Source organism: Protopterus annectens, chromosome 3.part1, assembly GCF_019279795.1.
Source record: "Protopterus annectens isolate FY-2018-M chromosome 3.part1, PAN1.0, whole genome shotgun sequence".
Lineage (NCBI taxonomy): Eukaryota > Metazoa > Chordata > Ceratodontiformes > Protopteridae > Protopterus > Protopterus annectens.
In genome coordinates this window covers 1,560,398,977-1,560,424,607 of record NC_056732.1, presented here as the reverse complement: position 1 = coordinate 1,560,424,607, position 25,631 = coordinate 1,560,398,977, and the positions used below count along the sequence as shown (strand labels likewise).

The following is a 25,631-nucleotide window of genomic DNA, read 5'->3' as shown; positions in this document are numbered from 1 at the left end:
CTGGCTTGTTACCAACTTGTATATATCACATAATATTTATATAAAAATAAAAGTATACAAACAGTATACAGAATACTTACAGTTTACATTGTTAGGTTCACTAGCATTACATGCAATTTTTTTCTTGTTTTGTTAGTTTTGTTCTTTTCTTTCAGTACATGCTCCAAAATTAATTGATAGCTTAGTACAAAATTCAATCTGTAATAATATGTTAAGAATCAATATTTCACCCAAAGCCTTCATTACTTAGCCAGATGTTATGTTCTTACAGAGTGTCCAGTGGGAGAGAGGTGGAAGAGAGTCTCTGAGGCTGCTGTCTGTGAGCGTACATGTCAAGAAGTTTATGTGGATTTGCCAAAAAACTGCAGTTCATTGCATCCAGAGGGCTGCATCTGTGAAGCTGGAAAGTACAGGAACAGCAGTGGGCACTGTGTAACAGCTGCGCATTGTGAGTGCATCGTTGGAGACAAAGTGTATCCAGTAAGTACAAACGCAAACCAGAGCAAATGTTTTCTGAAGTATAAAACTTTTCATTTTTTTTAAGGAACACAGAATTAGCACTCACAATCCTCTTTGGTACTGCAGAAAAAAAATAAATGAAAGAATGAAAATGTAATGCTTTTTCTCCACACTGAATGAGAATTACATTAAAAATTAACAATATTATTTATGGCAGAAATAAACAGGCTACAGCTTCCATGTGCCTCAGATTTTGTTTTGGCAGTGCAAATTATCTATTATTTATTTTAAAGTAAGAGTGAAGCATATTGTCGTTATTCATCTTAACAAGCTAAATAAATTCAAAGGGCCCTTTCTGTCACACACACAAACACAAACACACATGTATGTATATATATATATATATATATATATATATATAGAGAGAGAGAGAGAGCATTTGTTTATTTCTGTCCTCTTGCATACCTTTTCTGATAACCATCAGCTGATCAGTGCTGCAATAATTGTTCCTAAATTATGTCATAAACTTAGTATCTTTATGTGTAGCTTTATTTAAACACAGTGTGTGGGGGGAGTGCTTATTAAAATGTATGTCTGCCACTGTTTTGTGGTACATATTCCACTTGGGCAAAATTAATCTAAATTTTAGTTCGTATTACTAAGTAATTCAGGTGTTTTACAGGTAACAGGTAGTGTATGATTGCTTCTAATTACTCTTGAATAGTTTTCCAACCCTCATACGTAATGGTTTTGTTAACTACCTATGTGAGAGTGTTCAATCTCGCCGTTTGTTCTTACACACGGGTTCGGAGCCGATCCTCGGCTCCCAGTCGGCCGCATAGCAAAGCTCTGCATCTTAGAGAAGCTTGAGACCAGGCTATATCCCACAATCCTCCCTGCCATTACTCAGATCTAGTTTGCCGCTGCAACAGGTCACATCGTTCTGAGAGCTCGGACCAGAGAAAACTGTTAGACAGATAAGATAGCTTCTTTTTTTTGTCACAGTTCTTATATTCCTATAGTTTTTTGATAATTTATTTCTATCCTATAGTGTGTGTGTCTGTGTATATTGTAGTTAGTTAGTTTTTTTATAGGTTTCCCTTTTGGGGCCTACCCTTCTTTAACCTATAGCTTAATTCTTCCTGATATTAGCTAGTGTTAAATTCTCTCTTCTAATTAACATGTCTGAAAAAGCCAAGTCTGGTTTTAAAAGGTGTCAGTGTGGACAGAAAATGTCCATCACTGACAACCACACTTCCTGCGTCTACTGTCTTGGCCCTCTCCACTTGCAAGAGGATTGCTCTATTTGCCATTCCTTCAGTGGGAGGGTCATGACAGATAGACGCAGGAAACTTATTGACAGGGGACTTCTTAAGCCTGCCTTCCAGGAGGCCTTGGACAAGTCTGACCAGGCTTCTAAGTCCTCGAAGGGGTCGAAGATGTCGGAGCCCATGTCATCGGCTCTGAGTACATCTTCTAAAGTTCATTCGCCGGTTCCACAGACTTCGGGGCCGAGCGTCGAACGTTTGTCTCTCACTGAGCCCCAGGTCTTGGAACCAGTGTCGGAACTACCGCCACCGTCTATTTTTCGGTCGGTGCCATCTTCGGCCCCTTCGACCCGATCTTCCAGACCATTATCTGATACTGATGTGGATCGTGTCGTGTAGAAACTTATGGAGAACATGGCTCTTTCCAAATTGATTGCAGTTTCCTCCCAGTTGGTGTCGAAACTAGAAGGCCTTCCCTTATCTCCAACAGGTCCTCCTTTGAGACCCATCCAGTCTTCGGAGCCGGAAGAGGATGAGCCGATGATAGTGGAGCCCTTGGTGCCGAAACCGTCCATTACACGATCGACACCATTTACCTCGACTCCATCGGAACCTATAGGTGAGTCGCGGAGTCGACGATCTCTCCTTGGTTCCGGGACCGAGAGTCGTACCGACCTTTCGGTGCCGACTCTCCCTCTCAGGGCCTCGGCGCAGATCGGCTCGGCTCCGTCCTCAGGGTCGAGACCCATGGGCCCCGTGTCTCGGATTCTTCCATGTTCTTCGGAACCGGGGGAGTCTTCGACCCGAGGTTCAGGGGTTTTTGACCTTATGAGGAAGGTTTTGTCTACACAGACAACCACTTCATCGGACGGGTCTTCTCCCTCCCTTAAGGAGCCGCTCTCTGTTTCTGTTCCCACGACACATCCAAAGCGTGGAGCACCATTGTCTCAGCCATCCCTAGAGGATGCCCCCTGTTCCTCGGAGGCCTCACTGGAATCTCCCTCCGATGAGGTTCCGAGGAAAAGATTGTGCAAGAGGAGGCACTTAGATTCCCCACAGGAATCTCTAACTTCTGACACTGACTTGGATGAGTCAGAGGGATCCCCAAAATCCCCCTTCGAGGATGTCTCATTTGCGGACATCTTGGAGATATTAAAACAGAGGGGTGATTGGCAGTCCCTAGCCCCCACTGAGGATGAGTCGGTGTTGCTGAAGGCATTTGGTGCTCAACCTTCTACCTCCTGGGTTACTCCACCCTTCGATGAGTTAATGGATTTGATTGCTCAAAGGGCGTGGGAGACACCGGACACAGTGGAACCGGTCCCTCGAAAACCAAGTAAATTTATTACCGCTCCCCAGGACAAGACTTATCTCACTAAAGGAGTCCTGGTTGACGCTATGGTGGTGGCCGCAGCCACTAAAAAGGAGATGTCGGAGTCTTCCTCTTCTATTCATCCTCCTAATAAGGATTCTAGGACTATGGACAGATACGGGAAGCGCATTTTTAGTTCAGCGACTTTTTCCATGTGTTCGCTAAACTATTTGACACATTTTACACGACTACAGAGGGATCTCATCAAGGAGCTGAGAGATACCCTCCAGGGTAACACAGATGCTGCTGTTTCAGATAAGGTAACAGCACAACTTAACACCCTTACCTCCGTAGTGAACTCGTCCATGAGGCTCATCTTGTATGCGGCTGAAGGGTCGAGTAGGGCCGCAGCTTCAGCGATTGCTCTACAAAGACAATCCTGGATGCGGCTGTGCTCTTTTGCGGAAGCCTTCAAGTCTTCTTTCACCAACGCCCCCTTTGATGGTGCCACTCTTTTTGTGAAAAAAAAAAGTGAAAGAGACATTAACTCGGTGTGAGCAGGAAGGAAAGACTCTGTCTGCTGTCGGAGTCCGTTTTTCCATTCCATCCAGACTGTACCCCAAAGGGCAACAAGGCGGAAAAATGTGGTTCCGTAGAACTCAGGGATCTTTCCAGGCCACACAGAGTGAACCCCCCCCTGAGGCAGAGGGGGTCAGACATGAAAGACGCCACCCTGGCGGCAGAGGGGGTCCGCAGAACCAAGGCGACAGGGATACTATCCCTGGTAAGCCTTTCCAGCACTCCTGAATGGGGGCCCGACTGTCCTGCTCTGGAGGCGGTCGGGGGTCGCTTGGCTTTATACCCACAGGCCTAGCAAACTCTCACCTCAGACTCCTGGGTAAAAAGCATTGTAACCAGAGGATACAAAATACCCCTTATGTCAACTCCACCCCAACAAAGAAGGTCTCCAGATGTGCCACCCCGTCTGCGAGGCCAAGCAGCAATAGAAATTTCAAAGCTGCTCAAAAAAAGAGTAATTCAGCCAGTCCCGGCGGACCAAAAAGGATCCGGAACTTACTCAAGGTTCTTTTTAGTTCCGAAAAAGACAGGGGAATGGAGACCCATTTTGGATCTCAGCAATCTCAATACCTTCGTGAAGAAGGAAAAGTTCCGGATGTTCACGCTTCAATCGATCCTTCCATTTTTGCAGAAGGACGACTGGATGTGCTCGATAGATCTCAAGGGCGTACTACCACATCAGGATGGCCAGAACGTCCAGAGATCACCTGCGCTTCGGCTGGGAGCCAGTCATTTTCAATTCGAGCCCTGCCCTTTGGGCTCACCTCAGCCCCCAGGGTATTCACCAAATGCATGGCAGTGGTAGCGTCTCACTTGAGATGTCTAGGATTCCGGGTGTTTCCCTATCTGGACGACTGGCTCCTCACCGCCACCACCGGGCGTCTCCTCATACAAGCAAGAAACTATACAGTCAACCTTTGTTCCCACCTAGGGATTTCCATAAACTTCAAAAAATCTGTCTTACTGCCCTCACAGCATATTTCATTCATCGGAGCGGACCTAGATACGCACTTAACATTGGTAAAGCTCCCTCAAGTAAGGGCTTCATCCCTCAAGGAACAGGTTCTTCTTCTGCTGCAATGCAGGAAAGCCCCGGCCAAATTGGTGTTGAAGGTTTTGGGACTCATGGCAGCGTCCCTGATTGCGATTCCCATGGGAAGATTGCACATGAGGCTCCTCCAATGGCTGCTGTTCACGCAGTGGTCGTTCCAGCAGTTACCCCTAACGCACGAGATTCTGATAACAGATTCTTGCAAGCGAGACCTCTCATGGTGGGTGTCCAGCCAGGATCTCACTATGGGTCGTCCATTTGTTCTACCGAATCCGACGGCCACTATAACCACGGACGCTTCCCTGATAGGGTGGGGGGGACTTTTTCAGGGAAGAACAGTCCAAGGGGAATGGTCCAACATGGAGTACAACCTGCACATAAATGTTCTGGAAATGAGGGCGGTGTTCTTGGCGTTGCAACACTTTCAAACCCTCCTACCTTTAGGAACAGTAGCAGTTCAGACAGACAACATGTCTGTAGTCTGGTACATAAACAAACAAGGGGGAACCAGATCTTACCCATTATGCAGAGAAGCCATGAGAATTTGGCAATGGGCAGAGTCCACGGGTCGCTTTCTGATAGCAATGCACATCCCGGGGTCATCCAACGTCATTGTGGACAGGTTGAGCAGAGCCATCCTGTTACCTCACGAGTGGTCCCTCAAACTACAAGTGGCGGAAAGAATTTTCCGCAAATGGGGCCAGCCTTGCTGCGATCTATTCGCCTCCCCGATGAATACCAAATGCAGAAGCTATTTTGCCCTTCTACCTCCAGGGGATGTCCCCAGGGGCGCACTGATACGATTGGCCCCGGGTCTCCTATATGCATTCCCACCTACCCCCTTGATTCCCAAATTTCTTCAGAAAGCCATGAACCTGGAAAGGACAATTATACTCATAGCCCCATTCTGGCCTCGACAGATATGGTTCCCCTTTCTTGAGCCCATCAAACAGAGGAACCGTGGATCCTGGACCCAGTACCAGATCTACTGACACATTCGTCGGGAGTTCCTCACCCGTCTCTTCTATCCCTCAAACTAGCAGCTTGGCTGCTCCACTTCCCCGCCTAGCCAGGTCTGATCTACTTTCTCCGGCAGTTCAGCGCATTTTGGTTGCCTCTCATAAGGCTTCCACCACAAAACTCTACAAGAGTAAATGGAAACGCTTTGTGTACTGGGCATCTAGTCAACACTTGGACCCCCTGGTTGCTCCTTTACATAAAGTTCTAGAATTTCTTTCCATCCTTTTCCACGAAGGAGCCTCTACTTCCACACTAAAAGTGCAGTTGGCGGCCATATCCAACTTCCATGTTGGTGAGGACGGTTCTTCTGTTATGTCCCACAGGCTTTGTAAGGCTTTTATGAAAGGTTCCTTCCATCTTCGACCGCCCGTCAGAGACCCTTTATTCCCATGGAATTTAAATTTGTTGTTGTCACAACTAATGTTGCCACCCTTCGAACCAGCCTCTTCTTGCCTCCTGAAGTTTCTGTCGTGGAAGACTCTTTTTCTTGTAGCGGTTACTTCAGCTCGGAGAGTGTCAGAGCTGCAAGCACTGTCAATTAAACTGCCTTACTTAATTTTTCACCCAGATAGAATTTCTTTACGAACAAATCCGTCCTTCCTTCCTAAGGTATGTTCTGTCATAAATATTAATCACTCCATTGAACTCCCTACTTTCTTCAAGAACCATACCAGCAAGTTGGAATATATGCTGCACAAGTTAGATATCCACAGACAGCTCAGATTTTATTTAGACAGGACTAAAGACTACAGAAAAACAGATCAACTTTTTGTTGCATTTGCAGACAATAAAAAGGGCATGGCAGTTACAAAACGTACGCTTTCTAAATGGCTTACTGATTGTATAGTCTTTGTGTATTCTAAGTCAAATCAGGCCTTGCCCACCAAACCAAAAGGCCATTCTACTAGGTCCGTCTCCACTTCCTTGGCTCATGCAGCTCGCCTGCCTTTGGACACGATTTGTGCAGCAGCCACGTGGTCTAAACCACATACTTTCATCGCTCATTATAGGGTTGACAAAGCCTCCAAAGACAGGACATCTTTTGGTTCCACTGTACTCAGGAACGTTCTTCCATGAGTCAGTCAGGGTGACAGAGCTAGGGACGCTACCCATGTGTAAGAACAAACGGCGAGATTGAACACTCTCACATAAAGAAGTTATGTTCTTACCATAACGTTCCATGTGGAGTGTTCATCTCGCCTTTGTTCTTACATTCCCCCCCTTCCCTCCCTCACGTGTTTGGAAGAACGAGTAGGACTAGAGTCTGGTCCACATGTCTTTACCTCTTCCGGGTATATTTCGTTACCCTTAGTTAATTTGTCAGTGAGATGGTGTCTCTGAATTTTTTGTGGCAGTATGTAGCCTTAGCACCTCAGGGTTATTGTTAGTCTGGTTTGCTTGCAAACTAGATCTGAGTAATGGCAGGGAGGATTGTGGGATATAGCCTGGTCTCGAGCTTCTCTAAGATGCAGAGCTTTGCTATGCGGCCGACTCGGAGCCGAGGATCGACTCCGAACCCGTGTGTAAGAACAAAGGCGAGATGAACACTCCACATGGAACGTTATGGTAAGAACATAACTTCTTTTTATTTTCTCTTTGGAAAAATGCCTCAAAAACTAGACACATAAAAATTGGGTTATGTTGCAATTATGAATATGAAAAGAAAAGTGATCAGAAAACCTCAAGCTCTACAAACTCCTATCAAAGCAGCATCAGGATGAAACAGTGCCTAAGACATTGCAGCTATGTCTGTCTGCATATGTACATCAAAAGAATAAAAAGTATCTTGCTATGTGTATAACACGTTTATGAAAAGTATCAGGATTCCAGGAAAAATATAAATGCTATAGGTCTTCTAAAAAAATGTTGCCTTCTAAAGTTGTCAAGGTAATTTTATCCCACTACTTCAGAGTCCTACTTCTTTTGTGAAAGCTTTCTTATTATTCTTATTTGCAATTTTATTTAGTGCATATAAATGTTTACTTAACCTGTAATTAGTTATTTAGATTTTAGTAGCCAAGAAATTGCCGATGTTTAACTTGCAGTTGTGCATTTATCTTTTCTGTTATGTACAGTAAATCAAGTTTCAGTAGCTCAGTTTTGTTAGATGAATAGAATAGTGTCAAACACCATAGAAAAAAATAAAAGAAATCAGTAAGAAACAAAATAAGCACTGAAATAAATGTCCCAGAACAGCATCTGCCCCCAACAGACCTGAATCAAATAAAGCAGGTATCAGAGATTGATGGACTAAGACAGAATATATGTGTGCGAATGAGAGGGAGGATAGAGGAATGGTGAGGATGCAAGGAGTAGAGGTGGCGAAGGTGGATGAGTTTAAATACTTGGGGTCAATAGTTCAGAGTAACGGTGAGTGTGGAAGAGAGGTGAAGAAGAGAGTACAGATAGGATGGAGTGGGTGGAGAAGAGTGTCAGGAGTGATTTGTGACAGACGAGTACCTGTAAGAGTGAAAGGGAAGGTCTACAAGAGGGTAGTGAAACCAGCTATGTTATATGGGTTGGAGACAGTGGCACTGACAAAACGGCAGGAGTTTGAGCTGGATGTGGCAGAGTTAAAGATGTTAAGATTTGCACTGGGTGTGATAAGGTTGGACAGGATTAGGAATAAGTATATTAGGGGGTCAGCCCAGGTTGGAAGGTTTGGAGACAAAGCCAGAGAGGCAAGATTATGTTGGTTTGGAGATGTGCTGAGGAGGGATGCTGAGTATATTGGGAAAAAGATACTAAGGATGAAGCTACTAGGTAACAGGAAAAGAGGAAGGCCTAAGATAAGGTTTATGGATGTGGTAAGAAAGGACATGTAGGTGGTTGGTGAGACAGAGCAAGATGCAGAGGACAGGAAGAAATGGAAACAGATGATCCTCTGTGGCACCCCCTAACGGGAACAGCCAAAAGAAGATGATGATCAGAGATTGAATAAAATGAACAAATCTCTCATTGCAGTAGCCAAGGATATGTTTCTTGAATTCTGCATCTAGCACTTTTCCAAAACTGGCTATAGTAATCTATTTATCGTTATTATATGCTTGCAATACTTGTGTGTGTGTGTGTGTGTGTGTGTCTATGCATATATATATATATATATATATATACACACACACACACACACACACACACACACACACACACCCTCGTTTTCAGTCTTCCTGTCTTTTGATGACCGTATAGAAATACGTAGCCTATTTAAGACTTATAACAAGGTGGTGCAGCGGTAACATTGCCGCCTCACAGCAAGAAGTTCTCCCATTCAATTCTCGGCTGGAGCGCCTTCTGTGTGGAGTCTGCTTGTCCTCCCCGTGGTTGAGTGGCATTCGAAAGACATGCGTGAATGGGCGTGCCTTTGTTGAAGGTTGGGCGTCAGGCTGGCACATTGGCACCGTAAAAATCTACTGCCAATCATTAGCAAACCGGAGTTCTGCTGTGGCGACCCCTAACTGGGAAAAGCCGAAAGAAGAACAACAACAACAACACAACTATACTATATTGTATTATACTATACTATTCTATATGCTTTTGATTGTGCTTTTATTTGGTATATTATATGGAACTAATGTAATGAATCTGAATGTTCTGAACATATTACAGTTTGTCAATAAAACTGCCACTGCTTCAAATGCCCAAACTGGGGCATTTTTATGGAAAGATGAGATTCTCCTGGACAAACTATATCTATAACTAGTGTGAAAGACTGGTCTTCACCTTTCTGCAAACAATAAATAAAATAAAATAAAAGCTCTATTGTAGAATTTGAGTTGCTTCTGTTGCTTTATATAATATGAAGATCTTTCAGACACAGAATGATGTTATGCAACTGTAGGAGAAACTTATGTCCTAAAAATCTCAAGACAATTGTTATTTTTCTTGTTTTTTCATAGGACCCAACTGCCCAAGTAGCGACTTTTCTGAATAAAGAGGGCCAGGTTGTAACCCTGCTTGTCATTGTTTTGACTTTTGTGTTTAATATTCAGTGCACTGGATTCCAAAAACAGTGGGCAAGCAATATGAAAGATATCTCTTGCCAAGTAGGTCCCACGCCTAACCCGAAGCATCAGACTGTTCCTATGATAGGCTGGACTAATGCCAGAATCTACACATAGGATTTTCTTGCCATATAAGGCATGTTATTCCATATACTTAGTCATGACATAGGCCAATTGTGGTAGATCTCAGTGTGAGTGCTCTGATATAGTCTGTGGATGGTGCAAATCATACTGTTTCTTGTATCTCAGCAGTAGTACTGCAAGCATTACTGGAAGCAAGTAAGGATTGTATCTGTATGTTTGTTGTGCAGCAAGCCTCTGTGTACAGACATTGTGTAGGAAGGGGTCTGTATCACATAGTCGAACTTGTATAAGTTCGAACGATGTAATATCGAACCCAAATGTCCGAAATGCAAAAATAATGAAGCCACAGCACATTGACTTTTTTCCTAGGGAAAAAAATTGGTGGGCCGTTTTCGGGGCTTTGCTATTTCCTCCACTGTGGTGCGATCTCAGAGTTGGTATATTTAAGTAGGGTGTGTGTGTTGGGCACAGCCTCCCACTTTAGTTTTAGTTGAAGGTTTATGTTTTTTTTTTTTGTTGTTAAGGAACAGCATTTTTTTCCCCTGGGAAAAAAATCGCTGTTCTGTGTGTTCATTATTGTGCAGTTTCAGACTTTTGGGTTTGATATTACATCATTCAAACTTATACAAGTACGACGATGTGATATAGACTCTGTAGGAATCTGCTACATTTGTGTGCTGAGGTAATTTTGGACATCAGAATGCATCTTTATCAGGCTGATATGCTCCTGCTGTGTGTCATTTGTGGTACTGAAGGCATTACATACATTCCACCATGTAACATCAGCAGGAATATGGCCATTTCCTCTTGTAATGCCTGTAGTTACCATGCCAACATACAATAGAAGTTAGCAACAATGCCAGAACAACTCATTGAATTAAATGGCCATTAAATTGAAAGTACAAATTGGTTTGTTATGCCAGTATATACTTACACTGTACGTCAGTACAATGAGGGGCAGCAGGCTTTGAGAACTTGGAGCATACTTCCACAATTTGTCATAGCTTGTCCTGCTTCTGGAATCAAGGAAGCTTTCTTTTGGAATCAAGTGAGCTAGGATGGCTTGCAGTAGAGTACTAACCCAACACAATTAGTGTTTGCATCTTGCTGAATATGTCCAACACTATGGCAGTCCTTAGTGACCCTTCTTTGAATAATAATTGAACACATACTGTCTTTGGCTTTCTACAATGGTCTTCTTCAGTGTGATCAACTGAAAGCACTGGCCAATTGCTTTGACTCACTGACTGCCTCAAGACCCATCATTATTACAGTTTTTGTATATTTTATTCCGGCATCCTTCGTTTACATACACATGCAATCCTCATGCTTAGTGCACCTCATTTTCATCAGTGGTCAGTTGTTTTTCACCTCTGTTCTCTCTCCCCAATCCTTACTTTCTCCCCCCACACATTTTCCTCCCTTATCTGTGTGTCACAGTACTTTATAACATCTTTTCTTTCTTTCTCCATCCTTTCTGTATCCTTTTCCTTATTTTCATAGAACTCAGCCCTCTTGTTATCAGGTCAGTGATTTTTTTTTGTCATTTTTGTTCTACCACCCCTTGCTCCCTCTTCCCATTTCTTGCTATTATTGTTTTAACTTCTGCAGCCAGCAACCTTTGTATCATTAATATGTATCCTTACCTCCTGCTCTTCCCATGTTTCTCTGTTCTGTGCCATCCCCTGCATACAAAAGCCCCATGTATTTTCTCCTCCTTTTTTGTATATTTTCTCTGGTATGCTTATTGCTTTCTTCCACACTTCTTTGTGCCCATGGGCATCCCCAGTACGTGTGAATTCTTGCCTTTTTCCTCCCACACCTGCAGCATTCCCTATTCCCCTTCCTCCCCTCTTTCTGCAGACTTCTTGGTGTGAAATACCATCTAGTGGTACTTATAGGATGATCCCCTATACTGTTCATCCATCACATATATTAGTTTATTTAGAATATCATTCCCTCTTCCTCTGCATTTTCTTCCTTTTGTGTTGATGTATTAGTTTGCATTTCTGTCTCTCCCTTTCCCTCCATTTCTTTCAAGGAGCTTTCCTTCTTTTCTTCATACCTTCTTTCCTTCCCTTATTCTTTCTTTCCTTTTCTTTCTCTTTAGGCTAGGTGTCCCTTAAGACTGAATAACTTCACCATTTTCCCTTGATAGTCCTTACTTCTCCAGAACCTTTAAGGGTTTAAATGTCATGCCTTCTTCTCCTGACTTCACTTCATGCTCCTCCAAGATGTGTATCCCTTCCAAACCCCTTCATTCCTTCTCACTGTCCTCTTACCTCACCCCCTCCATACACCACAGTATAATCCTTTTCTCATCCCAGTAGCATAGCTTCCAGTTCTTTCATCTCTTTTTCATATCTGTTCCTGATGTCCTCCACCTTCCGTACTCCTGTCCTGTGCCTGTTATGTTGTATACGCTGTTGCCTGTCTGTTCCCACCTAGAAGATGGTGTTACTTGTCAGAGCATAAGTGGGAAGATGTGTAAGCTGCTATACTCCCTTTTTTGTGCTCAGTCTAAGCTTATCCCTTTTAATTCTAGCCCCCTAAAATTCCCTTCTTTTCCCACTAATGTATTTATTTTTACAACTCTTGCAGTATTTTATTCTTTATTTTAATAAAAAAAAGTTCCTTTGTGCATGTATAAAAGGAAGTACTGTTATTCTGACTGTGTTCACCCTTCCTGAGAAGAGTGTGTGTCTTTCTGCCACCACTATCTAACATCCTTTTTGTCTTTCCTTTGATCATCTCCATGTCCTTAACTCATGTCTTTTCTACTGCAGTGCCCATATGTATTCCCAGGTAACTTCAGGATTTTTGCCTCTGTAATTTCCCCAATTTTTTATATCTGTTTTCCCTTTCTTATTCTCAGTATTGCAGTATTCTTCTTGCAACATTTAATTCCTGATGCCCTTTCAGATTCCTCAGTTAGTGGCATCACATCTCTAATGGCTAAGTCCACATCTTCCAATAATAGATGCTGTCATCTGCATGTAAGAGGAACTATGACATCTGTCTTCTTTCTTTTCTGCTTCTTTCAGCTTTTCCCTTACTTTCATTGCTAGCTTGTCTATCACAAGAGTGAACAATCCTTGAGGTGGTGGATGTCCCTGTCTTGTGCTTTTCTTAACTTCTACCTGTCTTGTGCTTTTCTTAACTTCTACCCCTCTTGACGGTGATGTGTTCACTACTATTTTGATATCTGGCCATCATATGTTGCCCTAATTTGGGTGTGTTGAATAATGTCGCCAAAAATGGGTATGAGTAATTTGCCAGTGATAAGTGAGTTGAGGGCTCGGCTTCCCTCGACCCTTGTGAGGCACTCATGCTAACGGTGGGAGGGATGGATATGCCTCTATTGGCCAGTGTGTGCCAGCCCTGGGTCAATAAGCTACTGGCCATCTGGAGTCAGTTGCCCACCCTGGGTTTCTTGGGATAGCTTTGTTAAATGAAAGCTGAACATAAAACCAATAAGCTTGACAAGCATGAATTAAGAATTGCTATACTTAGTGTAGGCTTACTGACAGAATCCATCCTAGAAGTGGATGACATGATAAAAAGGAGGAGGCTGGACATCCCATGTATCCAGGAGACAAGATGGAAGGGCATTGCAGCAAAGTCAATTGGCTTGGCATCCAGAGTCTAATACTCAGGAGAAGGACAGAGTAGAAATATAAAAGACAGAGAAGGATGTCAGCAGAATTAGTAACATCATGGCAGTCAGACTCTAGTATAAAAAATGGCATTATTCATAATCTCAGCCTATACCCCACAGCAGGGTTGTGATAGTGAGGAAATGAGTGCAATCAGACAGCAGTTGCAGGACCTACTAGATAAAATAGGAAAGTAGGACTTGTTGATAATAGGAAACATGAACACAGAACTCAGGCCAGACAGAACAGGATATGAGAACTGTCTGGGTCCATATGGATGTGCAACAAGAATAAAGGAGAGACCATTCTAGACTTTTGTCTGGCAAATGGCTTGATGGTGGCCATCACATGCTTTAGCAGGAGAGTGTCACAAGATCATATAGAAAAGTGGCCACCATGAAAGTGAGGTAAGGAAAGGGCACTGGGGCAGAATCAGCAGTTGCAAAGTCATCCCCAGTGAAACAGCTGGCTCACAGTATAAACCACTGGTTGCCACAATCAGCTGCAAGCAGTGATAAGAGAAGGTTGTAAGGTCAAAAGAGATTAGGCTGAAGAACTGGAAGTTGACTGGAGAGAAAGCACAGGAGTTCAAGGAATTACTCAGTGCTCTAGCACCTCAGGAAAAAGAGGAAATAGGTGGAGTTGAAGAAGAATGCAGTGTCTCAAAACAGCATGTGTGATGACTATAAAACGGATATGTGACTGAGCCAGGTATGGAAATGAGGTACATAAGGAAAGCTGGTGTTGTAATGCAGAATTCCAGGATCATCAAAAGAAAGAAGGTATGCAGGAAATGTGGGTTATTCAAAACACAGACCATGCTAAGAAGGAATACTGTTTGGCTATAAAAAGGCTAAGAAATGAGTTGCTACAACACAGAACAAGGCATTAGAGGCACTCTACCAGCTTCTGGAAAGTCACTCAGTAGATGGCACAAAGAAACTCTATCAAGTTGCAAGGCAAAGGCAGAAAGATAAGGAAGATAGTCAGGCATCCTTCATAAGGGATGCCAGCAACAACCTTCTCACCAGTCCATAGGGCATCAAAGGCAGAGGGAAAGAGTACTTCCAGAAGCTTCTGAACAAAGAAAACCCAAGCAAGTTGTACTGTCCCAGACACATCCTATGATGAAAGAAGAGGAAGAACCCACCTTAAAAGAAGTAAGAACAGCACTAAGGAAAATGAAGTCACGGAAAGCAGCAGGGTTAGATGAGGTCACAGCAGGTATGAAAAAAAGATGTTGGTTGAGATAGGCGAAAATGGCTCATGAGAGTACTCATAGCTGTATGGAGAGAAGGATATATCCCAGATGGCTGGAGAATGAGCACACTAATACCAGTGTATAAGAACAAAGAGAACATCCCCAGCTCTGGGCAGTACAGAGGTATCAAATTCCTGTCACACTGCATGAAAATTCCTGAGGGGTGGATTGATAAATGATAAACGAATATGAAGAGTAGTAGACAGTAAGATGGGAGATGAGCAGTTTGGATTCAGATCAGGATGCAGAACAACCAAGCCAATATTTACAGTGAGACATATAGTTGAGAAGAAACTAGAAATGAGGAAAGACTCCAACAGTGCATTCCTATACTTAGGGAAAGCATATGACAATCACCCAAGAAAGCTGATTTGGACAGTTGTGTGGTGGTTAGAAATCCCAGGAACATTGTTAGAATTAGTGCATGCAATATACAAGGACCCAATGACTCGAGTATGAACAGTGTTTGGTCTCACAGAGAGGTTCCCAGTAGGAGAGGGTGTGCATCAGGGTTCAGCTGTGATCCCACTTCTGTTCACACTGATTATGGACCATATTAGCAAAAGGTTGAAGGGGACAGTTCAACAAAGTTGCTGTATGCAAACGATGTTGCTACAGGCAGATTCTGTGCAAGAACTTTAGCAAAAAGTAGCGGAGTAGAATGGAAAACTGAAGGATGAAACTGAGCATGGATAAGACAGTTGTAATGGCAGCAAGAGGGGCAAATATGAAGAGACTGAGAAATGAGATAGAAGGGAAGATAGTTGAACAGGTTAACACCTTCAAGTATCTGTGAGGGGTGGATGAAGTGAAAGGAAGCCTGAATGAGGAGGTCAAAGCTAGAATAAGAGTGGCTGCAGCCAAATGGCACAGAGTGTCAGGGGTAGTGTATGACAGAAGAATACCAAACAAGATGAAAAGTACTACTATATGGTAAAGAAACTTGGTCTGTAAAGGCAGAGCAGTTGAGGAAGCTTGAGATGATGGAGATGAAGTGCCTGAGAAAGATGGTAGTATGCACACTGTGGGAAATGAGGACATCAGAGCAGAAACCAAAATATCTCCAACTACAAAGAAGGTCAAAGAGAACAGATTATGGTGGTTCAGATATATGTGCAGAAAAGTAGAAGTCAATCTCGTGAAGAAGATTTGGGACAGACAGGAAGTAGGCAAGAGGAAATAAGGGCATCCAGCAAAGAGGTGATAGATTGTGTGTGAGAAAAGGCTTGTGACGGTCAGACATGACTATCGAAGAATGTAGGAAAGTGGCACTGAATTGAAAGAGATTGCAACAGCTGACATGACATCTTGATCCCATGAAGAAAATAGGAGAAAAGGAGTTATGATGATGATGATGACTATATGTTGCCCTAATCCACCTGCTGAACTTTTCCCCATGTCCACTCTCTTTAGTACCTCCCACAGAAATTCCTTCCTTACCATGATTACATGCTTTCTTTATGTCAAAGTTAATTTATTTTTTTCCTCCTTTCTTTCTTCCTTATATATGAATTCCATAAATTTCCATCAGCTTGTTTCTGCCTTTTTGTGATTAACAAACCCATTCTGCCTATGCTGTACTGTTTGAGGTAACATCCTGTCTAGTCTGCCTACCAGCACTGTGTGTGTGTGTGTGTGTGTGTGTGTGTGTGTGTGTGTGTGTGTGTGTGTGTGTGTGTGTGTGTGTGTGTGTGTGTGTGTGTGTCAGAGAGATGGGTCTGTAATTCCCTATATCAGTTTTTTCACCACCTTCCCCCCTTCTTTGGGGATGACTATCACCCTTGCCATTCTTGTGGATTTGGAGGTTTTTCCTGTTCTTTAAATTCTGTCATATTCCTCTGTTAGAACCATCCATAACTCTTGTGCACTCTATTTGTAAAACCCCAGGGGAAATCAATCTGGACGCCCAGCTTTCCATACCTCCATGATTGCTGTATCTGAATATATAGCCTGCCTCTGTTTTTGTTTAGTCTATAATTCCCTGATTTTTTCCCATTTTAAGTTTTTATTTTACCTTCTTCCTCAGTTTCATCCTTTTTTTCTTACAGTTTTCTTTGAAGACCTCCTTGATCAGCCTGTCCATCTCTTATCTCCTTCACTTTCTTCTGTCTTAGTTTCTGTCTGTACTTTGCCAACTTTCTTTCTGTTGTCTCCCCTCTAATTCTGTAGTAATATTTGCATTATCATTGTTTTATGCCTGCAACTATTGTAAGCCTTCCTTCTAACTGCAGATTCTTTGATATTTTGTTCTTCCAATCCTGCTCCCTATTTCCATTCATTTCTTTGTATTGAAAGAGAGGCATGGACATTTAAGTGTTTTCTTAAATGTGTGTATAGCTAGGCATCTTAGGGTATCTTAAGGTCTTCGTGATCATTTGTCTAGTATTGTTTCTATATCCCTATGTTTCTATTTCCACTAAATGTTGCTCTCGCACCTGTCATCCTTGTTTATCCTATTATTTTCTTCCTTCCTTCTCCTTCCCCTGTCACTGCCACCTTTATGCCATCTCAGCAGTGTTCTCTTAGCTTCTCTATGTCCCTCATATTTTTGATGTGTGTTGTGCTTACCCAGCTCTCAGTTCTTTCTTACTCTCCTGGTCTTTCTATTTGTCCCCCCTCCATCTTGATTGCGACCACTGCATGATCTGAGATGCACCTCTCCACTATCATTGTGCTCTCTATTTCCACCATAGCTGCCTCCTTTCCTGTTTTCCTTTCTAACGTGGTTGCTTGTACTAGACAGTTTCTTGTGAATGTTTACTCTCTTGCAATAGAATATTGATCCTTTCTGCCATATGTCCTTCTACTCCACACCTTCTGACATAACTCTCTCTAGGCCTTGTATTATTCTAATATTGTGTCATTTTTTTACTTTGTCTTTATATGATTGTACGGTGAAGTTAAGTCCATTTATACTGTATTTATTCCTTCCCTTTTTACCTGTTGCCACTGTAAGAAAAGACCCTATAGAAATCTTCTTCATCCTTATTGAGTGCATAAATATTACCTATTGTCCACCTGGTCAACATTATTTTCTCCTGCCAAATGATCTATCTTCCTATTCCAGTTCTCATCATCCTTGCTGTTACTGTCTGCAGTTGTCTTCTAAATATTATGGCTACACCTCTCTGTCCTCCTTCTGTCTGGAACTTTATTTTTCACTTCAGGTAGTCTGTGTTTATTATCTTATCTCCTTCTCTCACCATCAGTTTGGTTTCTTGCAGTATTATTCTGCCCCACAATCTCTTCCAGGCTTTTCCTTTTAATTGGTCTTGAGAATCACCATATGTAGCATGTTAACGATTTTCATCATCAGTCCTAGTTTACTTCACCCTTCCCACTCTCCTGCACCACTATTAGACCTTCCATCCCCTGGTCTCAGTCTCCTGAGCTGACCTAAAAGTTCTTTGCTCATTTCTTTCTCTTCTGCTCCTGTAGAACACTCTTTGTCTCCAGACTTTGATTGTGTCCTCCTTTTCTTGGTTGTCTGTCCCTATTTTTTTTTGGTGGTACAATGATTCATCATTCTTCCCATTGTTTCTTTACCACTTTTTATGCCGTTTGGCATTCTACCGCTTCTTTTGCCATGTGCTTTTTACCAATCAGGCTTAATATGATGAGCCACTTCTCCACCTATACATAAATGTTGTTGTAGTTTAACATCTCATCCAACGTACAGCACACTGAGGACTGCAGTACCCGTAATGTTGCACTGAAATGTCAGCAATGGAAAAGTGAATCCATTCACTTTGCTGGGATTAGATTTTGTGGCCTTTTTGATCTTCCAGCTCCAAAGGCAAGTATGCTACTTGTTCAGCCACCAATACTATCAAATACTCAAACCCCACACCCTTGGCAAAAGAAGCAGTTCATTAAAGGGTCAGAGCTTTAGTTCTCTGTATGAACTATCAGACAAATAGGAACTGAAGGAATCTAACCCTGAACTGTAGGATGAAGCTCATTAGCAGATCATAGCCTTAATCCCCTGTGCTACAATTTTCTCCCTTGACTCTTTGTCCCATATTCTAATGCAAATACAGTCTAACCCAGAGCTAGGATTTACAGTACAGATAATTTCTCTTTCCCTTGTGCCCCCCTTCCTGTCATCACTGTTACATTTAGATTGTCCCTTGCTCATTCTTAGTACAGTCTCATTGCAGTAATTGGCCTTAGTCTCTGACCCATGCTGTATTTGATTTTACATATCTTCAGTTCAATGTCTTTTTCATATTAACACATAAATCTATTATGAATGGAGCTTTTGTAACATTCTTAACTCTCTATTGTAATTGTCAGTGTTCTATTTTTGTTATGCAGCTGTGCATTAACTGCATAATGCAAAATACAACAGAAGAGATCACCTACATTTTTTTTAGTCCTACCACCCTATCAACTTAGTGTGTGTGTTGTCTCTTTCCATTCATACCATAGGCTTCTTCAGGCATCTCTCCTCTCTTTTCAAAGTACAGTTCTCCCTGTACGTCCATTCCTTCCATCGTTACACCAATGTCGTCTTTTTCTATTCATCTTGTTCCCTCTTTGTTCTTCTTCCACTCTGTTGTGTCTTGCTTTTTCCTGTGGTTCAGGTCTGTCTAGTTTTCTGTGCCATGCAGAGGTTCAACACTTTGTGTTAGAGCATGTGTAGATCTGAAGTAGTTACTTCATTTGCTCTGCAACCTGTGGGTATCGGATCCGATCTCGGATCCGAGCCGGCAGCTTTCCAAGCTACAAGATCCGAGCTCCTAGCTCCTCCCCCTACCCATAATCCCCTGCTATGTGCTACATTACCCCAGATCATTTTTTGCCGCGGCTGAAGCAGCTACTTTTGAAGAGCTCCTTGGCTTTTTGGTGAGATTGAACCTTTTTCTTTTTTCTGTAAAAAAAAAAATCTTTTTCTTGTGTGAGAGTGTGTAGTTTTTTCTGGGTTAGTTATCGATAGTGTAGTTAGTTAGATACCTTTGTTCACCCTTTCTAACTAGTTTTCTGTTAGTTCTCGCCTTTCACCCTCCCCCCCTCTTAGTATTTGGGTGTGTTTTGGTGTGAGTGGTTTATGGCTGAAGGGCCTAAGGCGGTGTTCTCAAAATGTACTGAGTGTGGCCATAAGCCTTCGCCGGCGGATGGCCACACTCAGTGCGTTTTATGCTTGGGGGCGGCCCACTTGTCATCGGCCTGCACAATCTGCGCGGCCTTTAATCCCCGAGCTATTAGGGACAGGAAGAACAAGCTGATCCTGGCGGGCTTGTTGCCTCAGGAATCAGCTTCTTCTTCCTCCCCCTCTCAGGCACAGGCTGTCTCCACAGCCCTCGTGCCTTCTGGACCCCCGACTCAACCTGGGACTCAACCTTCCTCTTTGGTTTTGAGTTCGGGGGATTCAGGTACCTCCACTACGGTGGAGAAAAGACACAAGGACAAGGGACATAAGTCCCACAAAAGGCGGGCTGAGACTCAACCCTCAGCCCCGCCCTCTAAGCTGGCTAGGTCTCCCTCGAGGGGCTACGGATCCTCCCCCTCTCGGCTCCGTTCACCTCGTTTTTCTCCGGAGCTGGAGGAGGAGGATCGGTCTCCCTCGAGGTCGTCGAGGCGACCCTCGCGGCCCACCTCGACGACTTCTTCAAGATCAACCAGAAGCCTCACTGAAGCAGATATGGATCGGATGATGCGCCAATTCATCCAGACCCAAATGCAGATGGGGGTGCTCTTGCCTCCCCCCCCTCTGGGGGGGGGGCGCGGCCCCCATATTTGCTCCGATTACTCCTTCTCCGACCCATTTTTGGGTCTCGGAGTTATAGGATCCGGGCCCTTTCGGAACCGGGGATTCGTCGGTGCCGATAGCTCTGGTCGCTTCGACGCCGACTGTGCCTTCGAGTCTGTCGGATCCGAGCTCTCGGGGCCGAGGGCTGAGCATCGGATCCGGGGGAGCTGGTGTGTCTTCGGCTCCGTTGGGTTTGGAGCACACCTCTCTCTCGGCTCCGGCTGCATCGGCTCCGACCCTGATCCCTACCTCGGAGCCGAGGAGATTGCTGTCGGAGCCTGGCGAGAGTAGCTCTCCTTCGGCTTTTGAGGTTGTGGAGAGGGTACTGTCGAGGACCTCCAGGTCCCCGGTTCGGGCGTCGGATCCTCCTGTACCCCCGAGGCATGTGGGTCTATGCTCCATCATCCGACCATCGGGACAGCCTGCTCAAGCCCTCCAGTTGGTTCCCTTAGAGGAACAGGACCCCGTTGATGAGCCCTCTTCGGACAGTCCCACCGAGGAGGTCCCTCGAAAACTTCGGTGCAAGAGGAGGCACCTGGACTCCCCCGAGTCCGTTACAACCAACACGGATTTAGATGAAGGGGAAGGTTCCCCAAGGTCACCCCGCGAGGATGTCTCCTTCAGAGACATCATGGAAATGCTGCGTATTAGAGGGGGGTGGTCTGCCCAAAAACCTTCCGCGGATGAATCCGTGTTCCTGGATGTGTTTGAGGCAGGCCCTTCTACCTCCTGGGTGTCCCCCCCCGGCTGACCCCCTGGTAGACCTCATTACTACCAGGGCGTGGAAGGAGCCCAACACCGTGGAGCCTATCCCGAAGCGACCCAACAACATCCTTAGCCCCCCAGTGGATAGATTGTCTTGGGCCAAGGGAACCCCCGTGGATGCCATGCTGGTGGCGGCTGCCACCAAGAGAGAACTCACGCAGGAGAGTTCTTTGTTTCACCCGCCAGATAAGGAATCTCGGGCACTGGACCGCATTGGGAAGCGGATGTTTAGTTCAGCGACCTTTTTTGTAAGGGCGCTGAACTATATGGCACATACCATTAGGCTGCAACGAGACTTAATTAAGGAATACGCTGCAGCCCCCCCGGAGTCCATGTCGGTCGAGGACAAAAAAGTTTTCTCGACTCGTATGGCCACTCTGAAATCCATCTCTAACACATCCATGTGTTTACTCTCCCATGCCACGGAAGGAGCCGCTAGGGCCAGCGGAGCCGGGGTTGTCTTGCCACGTCACTCCTGGCTCCATCTTTGTGATTTTGCGGATCCCTTCAAGGCATCCTTCGCGAATGCACCCTTTGATGGATCTTCGCTCTTCGGCAAGACCATTCGCGAGACACTGGTCCAAAGCGAGAAGGATGGGAAGACGCTGTCTGCCATCGGGGTCCGCTTCTCTAATCCCCAACTATCCTTTTCTAGGAATCAGAGGGGACAAAAGAAGCTGTGGTTCCGTAAGTCCCAGCAATCCCATACGGCTTCGGACCCCTCGTCCTCTAGAGGCAGAGGAGGACAAGGAGGACGCCGGCCCAGAGGCAGAGGGGGACCGCGTAACTTCGGGTCCAGGGAACCTTTCCCGGATAGACCCGCGCAGCAGCCCTGAGGGCTTACCCCGCTGTCCCTCTCTGGAGGCAGTCGGGGGGCGGTTGTCGGAGCACCTGTCAAACTGGGAGTCCATTACGACAGATCGATGGGTGCTCCGCATCATATCCAGAGGTTATACCATCCCCTTCATAAACCACCCTCCCTCGACCAGACACCTCCCCGATGTTCCACCCGATCGAAGGGATGCAGCAGCTTCAGAAATCTTGAAGTTGTTAGAAAAAAGAGCCATCCAGCCCGTCCCCTCAGACCAGTCCGGATTGGGTTATTACTCCAGGTTCTTTTTAGTGCCAAAAAAGACAGGGGACCCAAGACCCATTCTAGACCTCTCCGCTTTGAACCTGTTCATTCCCAAAGAAATATTCCGGATGGTCACCTTCCAATCTATTCTCCCCCTTCTGCGGCAGAATGACTGGATGTGCTCTATAGACCTCAACGATGCATACTACCACATCTTGATGGACAGACGATCCAGAAGGTTTCTCCGCTTCCGGCTGGGAGACAGTCATTACCAGTTCAGGGTTCTCCCGTTCGGCCTCACCTCAGCCCCCGGGGTGTTCACCAAGGTCATGACAGTGGTTGCTGCCCACCAGAGACTTCAGGGCATTCAGGTCTTCCCGTACCTAGACGACTGGCTCCTTACTGCCACCAACAGGCATCGGCTCTGCCTGGCAAGAGATTATGCTCTGACCCTTGCCCAGAGCTTAGGCATCTCTGTAAACCTCCAGAAATCCTCTCTTTGCCCCATACAGGTCCTGGAGTTCATAGGGGCCAAGTTAGATACCCGCATTTCTCGAGCTATGCTAACTGCAGACAGGATAAACAGCTTGTCGTGTCAGGTGCTAATTCTTCTTCAAAGCCCGGCCCCGGAGGCGGAATTAGTTCTGAGGGCACTAGGATCTATGGCAGCAGCGATCAGTCTCGCCCTTCATGCGCGTCTGCGAATGAGAATTCTGCAGTGGACCCTTCAAGTTCAGTGGTCCCTGCTACTCCATCCGTTGAATACTTCGATTCCCCTGAGCAGAGTTTGCAGGCACTCCCTTCTTTGGTGGCTCCACGCCCCAGAGCTGAAGGAAGGGAGGCCTTTTGTTGTCCCTCCCCCCCAAGCCACGCTGACCACGGACGCTTCTCACCTCGGGTGGGGGGGGCATTGTTTGGGCAGAACCGTCCAAGGCACGTGGACTCCCCTGGAGACCGCTTTGCATATCACTGTCCTAGAGATGAGGGCGGTGCTTCTAGCGTTGCAAGCTCTCCACAGCCTTCTACCTCTGGGGACTATTGCAATCCAGACAGACAACATGTCAGTGGTCTGGTACATAAACAAGCAAGGAGGAACCAGGTCCTACCCACTTTGCCGGGAGGCTATGAGAGTGTGGGAATGGGCGATATCAACCAACCGCTTTCTGGTAGCAACACACATTCCAGGTCGGTCCAACATTTTGGCAGACAAACTGAGCAGAGTGATTCTCACTCCATACGAGTGGTCTCTCAATCCATCAGTTGCGAAGCAGATCTTCCGCAAATGGGGTTGGCCTCGCTGCGATCTTTTTGCTTCTCCCTTAAACACAAAATGCAGCGAGTACTTCGCAATACTTCCCCCCAAAGGGGAGAATCCCAGAGATGCTCTAGTCCATGCTTGGCCATCCGGTCTACTTTATGCCTATCCACCCCTTCCGCTCATGACCAAGTTCATACAGAAAGCCCGTCGGTTGGGGAGCAGAGTTATCCTCATAGCCCCATTTTGGCCTCACCAGATCTGGTTCCCATACCTGCGGTCTCGCAGTGTATCTCCGCCATGGATACTGGATCTCATTCCAGACCTGATTTCACATCTGGCGGGATTACAACCCCCGAACCTGGTGAACCTCAAGCTTGCGGCTTGGTTGCTCCAGTTCCACTGATGGCTAGGACTCCCGGTATCTCATCTCCTGTTAAGGCCATTCTAGTCGCAGCACATAAGCCGACTACTAGGAAGATTTACTACAGCAAATGGAAACGTTTCTCTGTCTGGGCTAAAGATAGAGGCCTGGATCCATTTACAGTTCCTATTCCTACTATTGTAGACTTCCTGTCTCTGATATTCCGACAAGGAGCAAGTGCTTCAACAGTTAAGGTGCAATTGGCAGCCATCTCCCATTTCCATGTGGGAAACGGACTAGGATCTTTGGCGTCTACAAACTTATGTAAAACCTTTTTACGGGGCGTTTTCCTCTTGAAGCCTCCGGTGAAAGTGGTGGTGCCTCCATGGGATTTGGCCTTAGTCTTACAAGCCTTGACAGGCCCACCCTTTGAACCCGCGGCTTCGATTCCATTAAAGTTCTTGTCCTGGAAAACAGCCTTTTTGGTGGCCATTACTTCAGCCAAAAGGGTGTCAGAACTTCAAGCCTTATGTATGAAGCATCCTTATCTCATTTTTCATAAGGATAGAGTGTTCCTCAGGACTAATCTGTCGTTCTTACCTAAGGTGGCTTCGGAGTCAAATATCAATCAATCAATAAACTTACCCGTGTTCTTCCCAAACTTTCAGAATAAAGGAGAATACACATTGCATAAATTGGATGTGCACAGACAACTGCATTTCTACCTGCACAGGACTAAGGATTTTCGCAAGTCAGACCAGTTGTTCGTGTCATTTGCTAAATCGGCCATGGGTAAGGCCATTTCCAAAGTGACTGTAGCAAATTGGATTTGTCAATGCATAGTCCACGGGTACTTATCTGCAGGCAAACCGGTTTCTACTGGAATTTGTGCTCACTTTACGAGGGCTGTGGCCACCTCTGCAGCCTTCTGGTCTAGGATCCCCTTGTATGACATATGCTATGCAACTACCTGGTCCTCTTCACATACGTTTATTTCTCATTATAAGTTGGATATGGTATCGAGAGGTAGGGCTTCCTTTGGCTCTGCGGTGCTTCGGAATATCCTTCCATAGGCCACCCAGGGTTTCTCCCTAGGTAGCTGGGGGCTCTGTCCCACAGGTTGCAGAGCAAATGAAGTAACTACTTCAGATAAAGAAGTTATGTACTCACCATAACGTTCCATCTGAGTAGGTACTTCATTTGTCTGCAATCGACCCCCCCTGCCATCCCCCGAACCTTTCGGGATTCCTGATCACCAAAGAGATCTTGTTCTGCTTTAGGACAGTTTATCTGGTGTTACTTCCTCTATCGAAGGTAGGAGTTGTGCAAGAGGCAAAAAATTCGATCTGAGGTAATGTAGCACATAGCAGGGGATTATCGGTAGGGGGAGGAGCTAGGAGCTCAGATCTTGTAGCTTGGAAAGCTGCCGGCTCAGATCCGAGATCGGATCCGATACCCACAGGTTGCAGACAAATGAAGTACCTACTCAGATGGAATGTTATGGTGAGTACATAACTTCTTTTTATCTAACAGTACATCTCTCCATCTGTGGGTGGTGCCATTTGCTCTATCCCTGCCTCTGCTGTGCTCTGTTATATTTCCCTTCTCTGTTCCATATCTCCCTCTGAACATGCTTTTTGTTCTAATAGTACCTGTTTCTAATCTCTTCACCTGCCTGTGCTCTGTATCCTCTACTTTCTATTGGCAAACTTCCCTTTCTCTGCAGTTT

General features: G+C 45.1%; 1 protein-coding gene across 1 annotated transcript in view; it reads left to right on the top strand.

The window, feature by feature from the left end:
- LOC122797804 (SCO-spondin-like) overlaps positions 1–25,631 on the top strand; it is a 4,708,783-nt gene that overhangs the window by 4,371,004 nt on the left and 312,148 nt on the right. Inside the window, exon 107 of the mRNA XM_044066325.1 lies at positions 272–480. Within this exon, the coding sequence (XP_043922260.1) occupies positions 272–480 (209 nt within the window). The remainder of the gene's footprint in view (positions 1–271; positions 481–25,631) is intronic.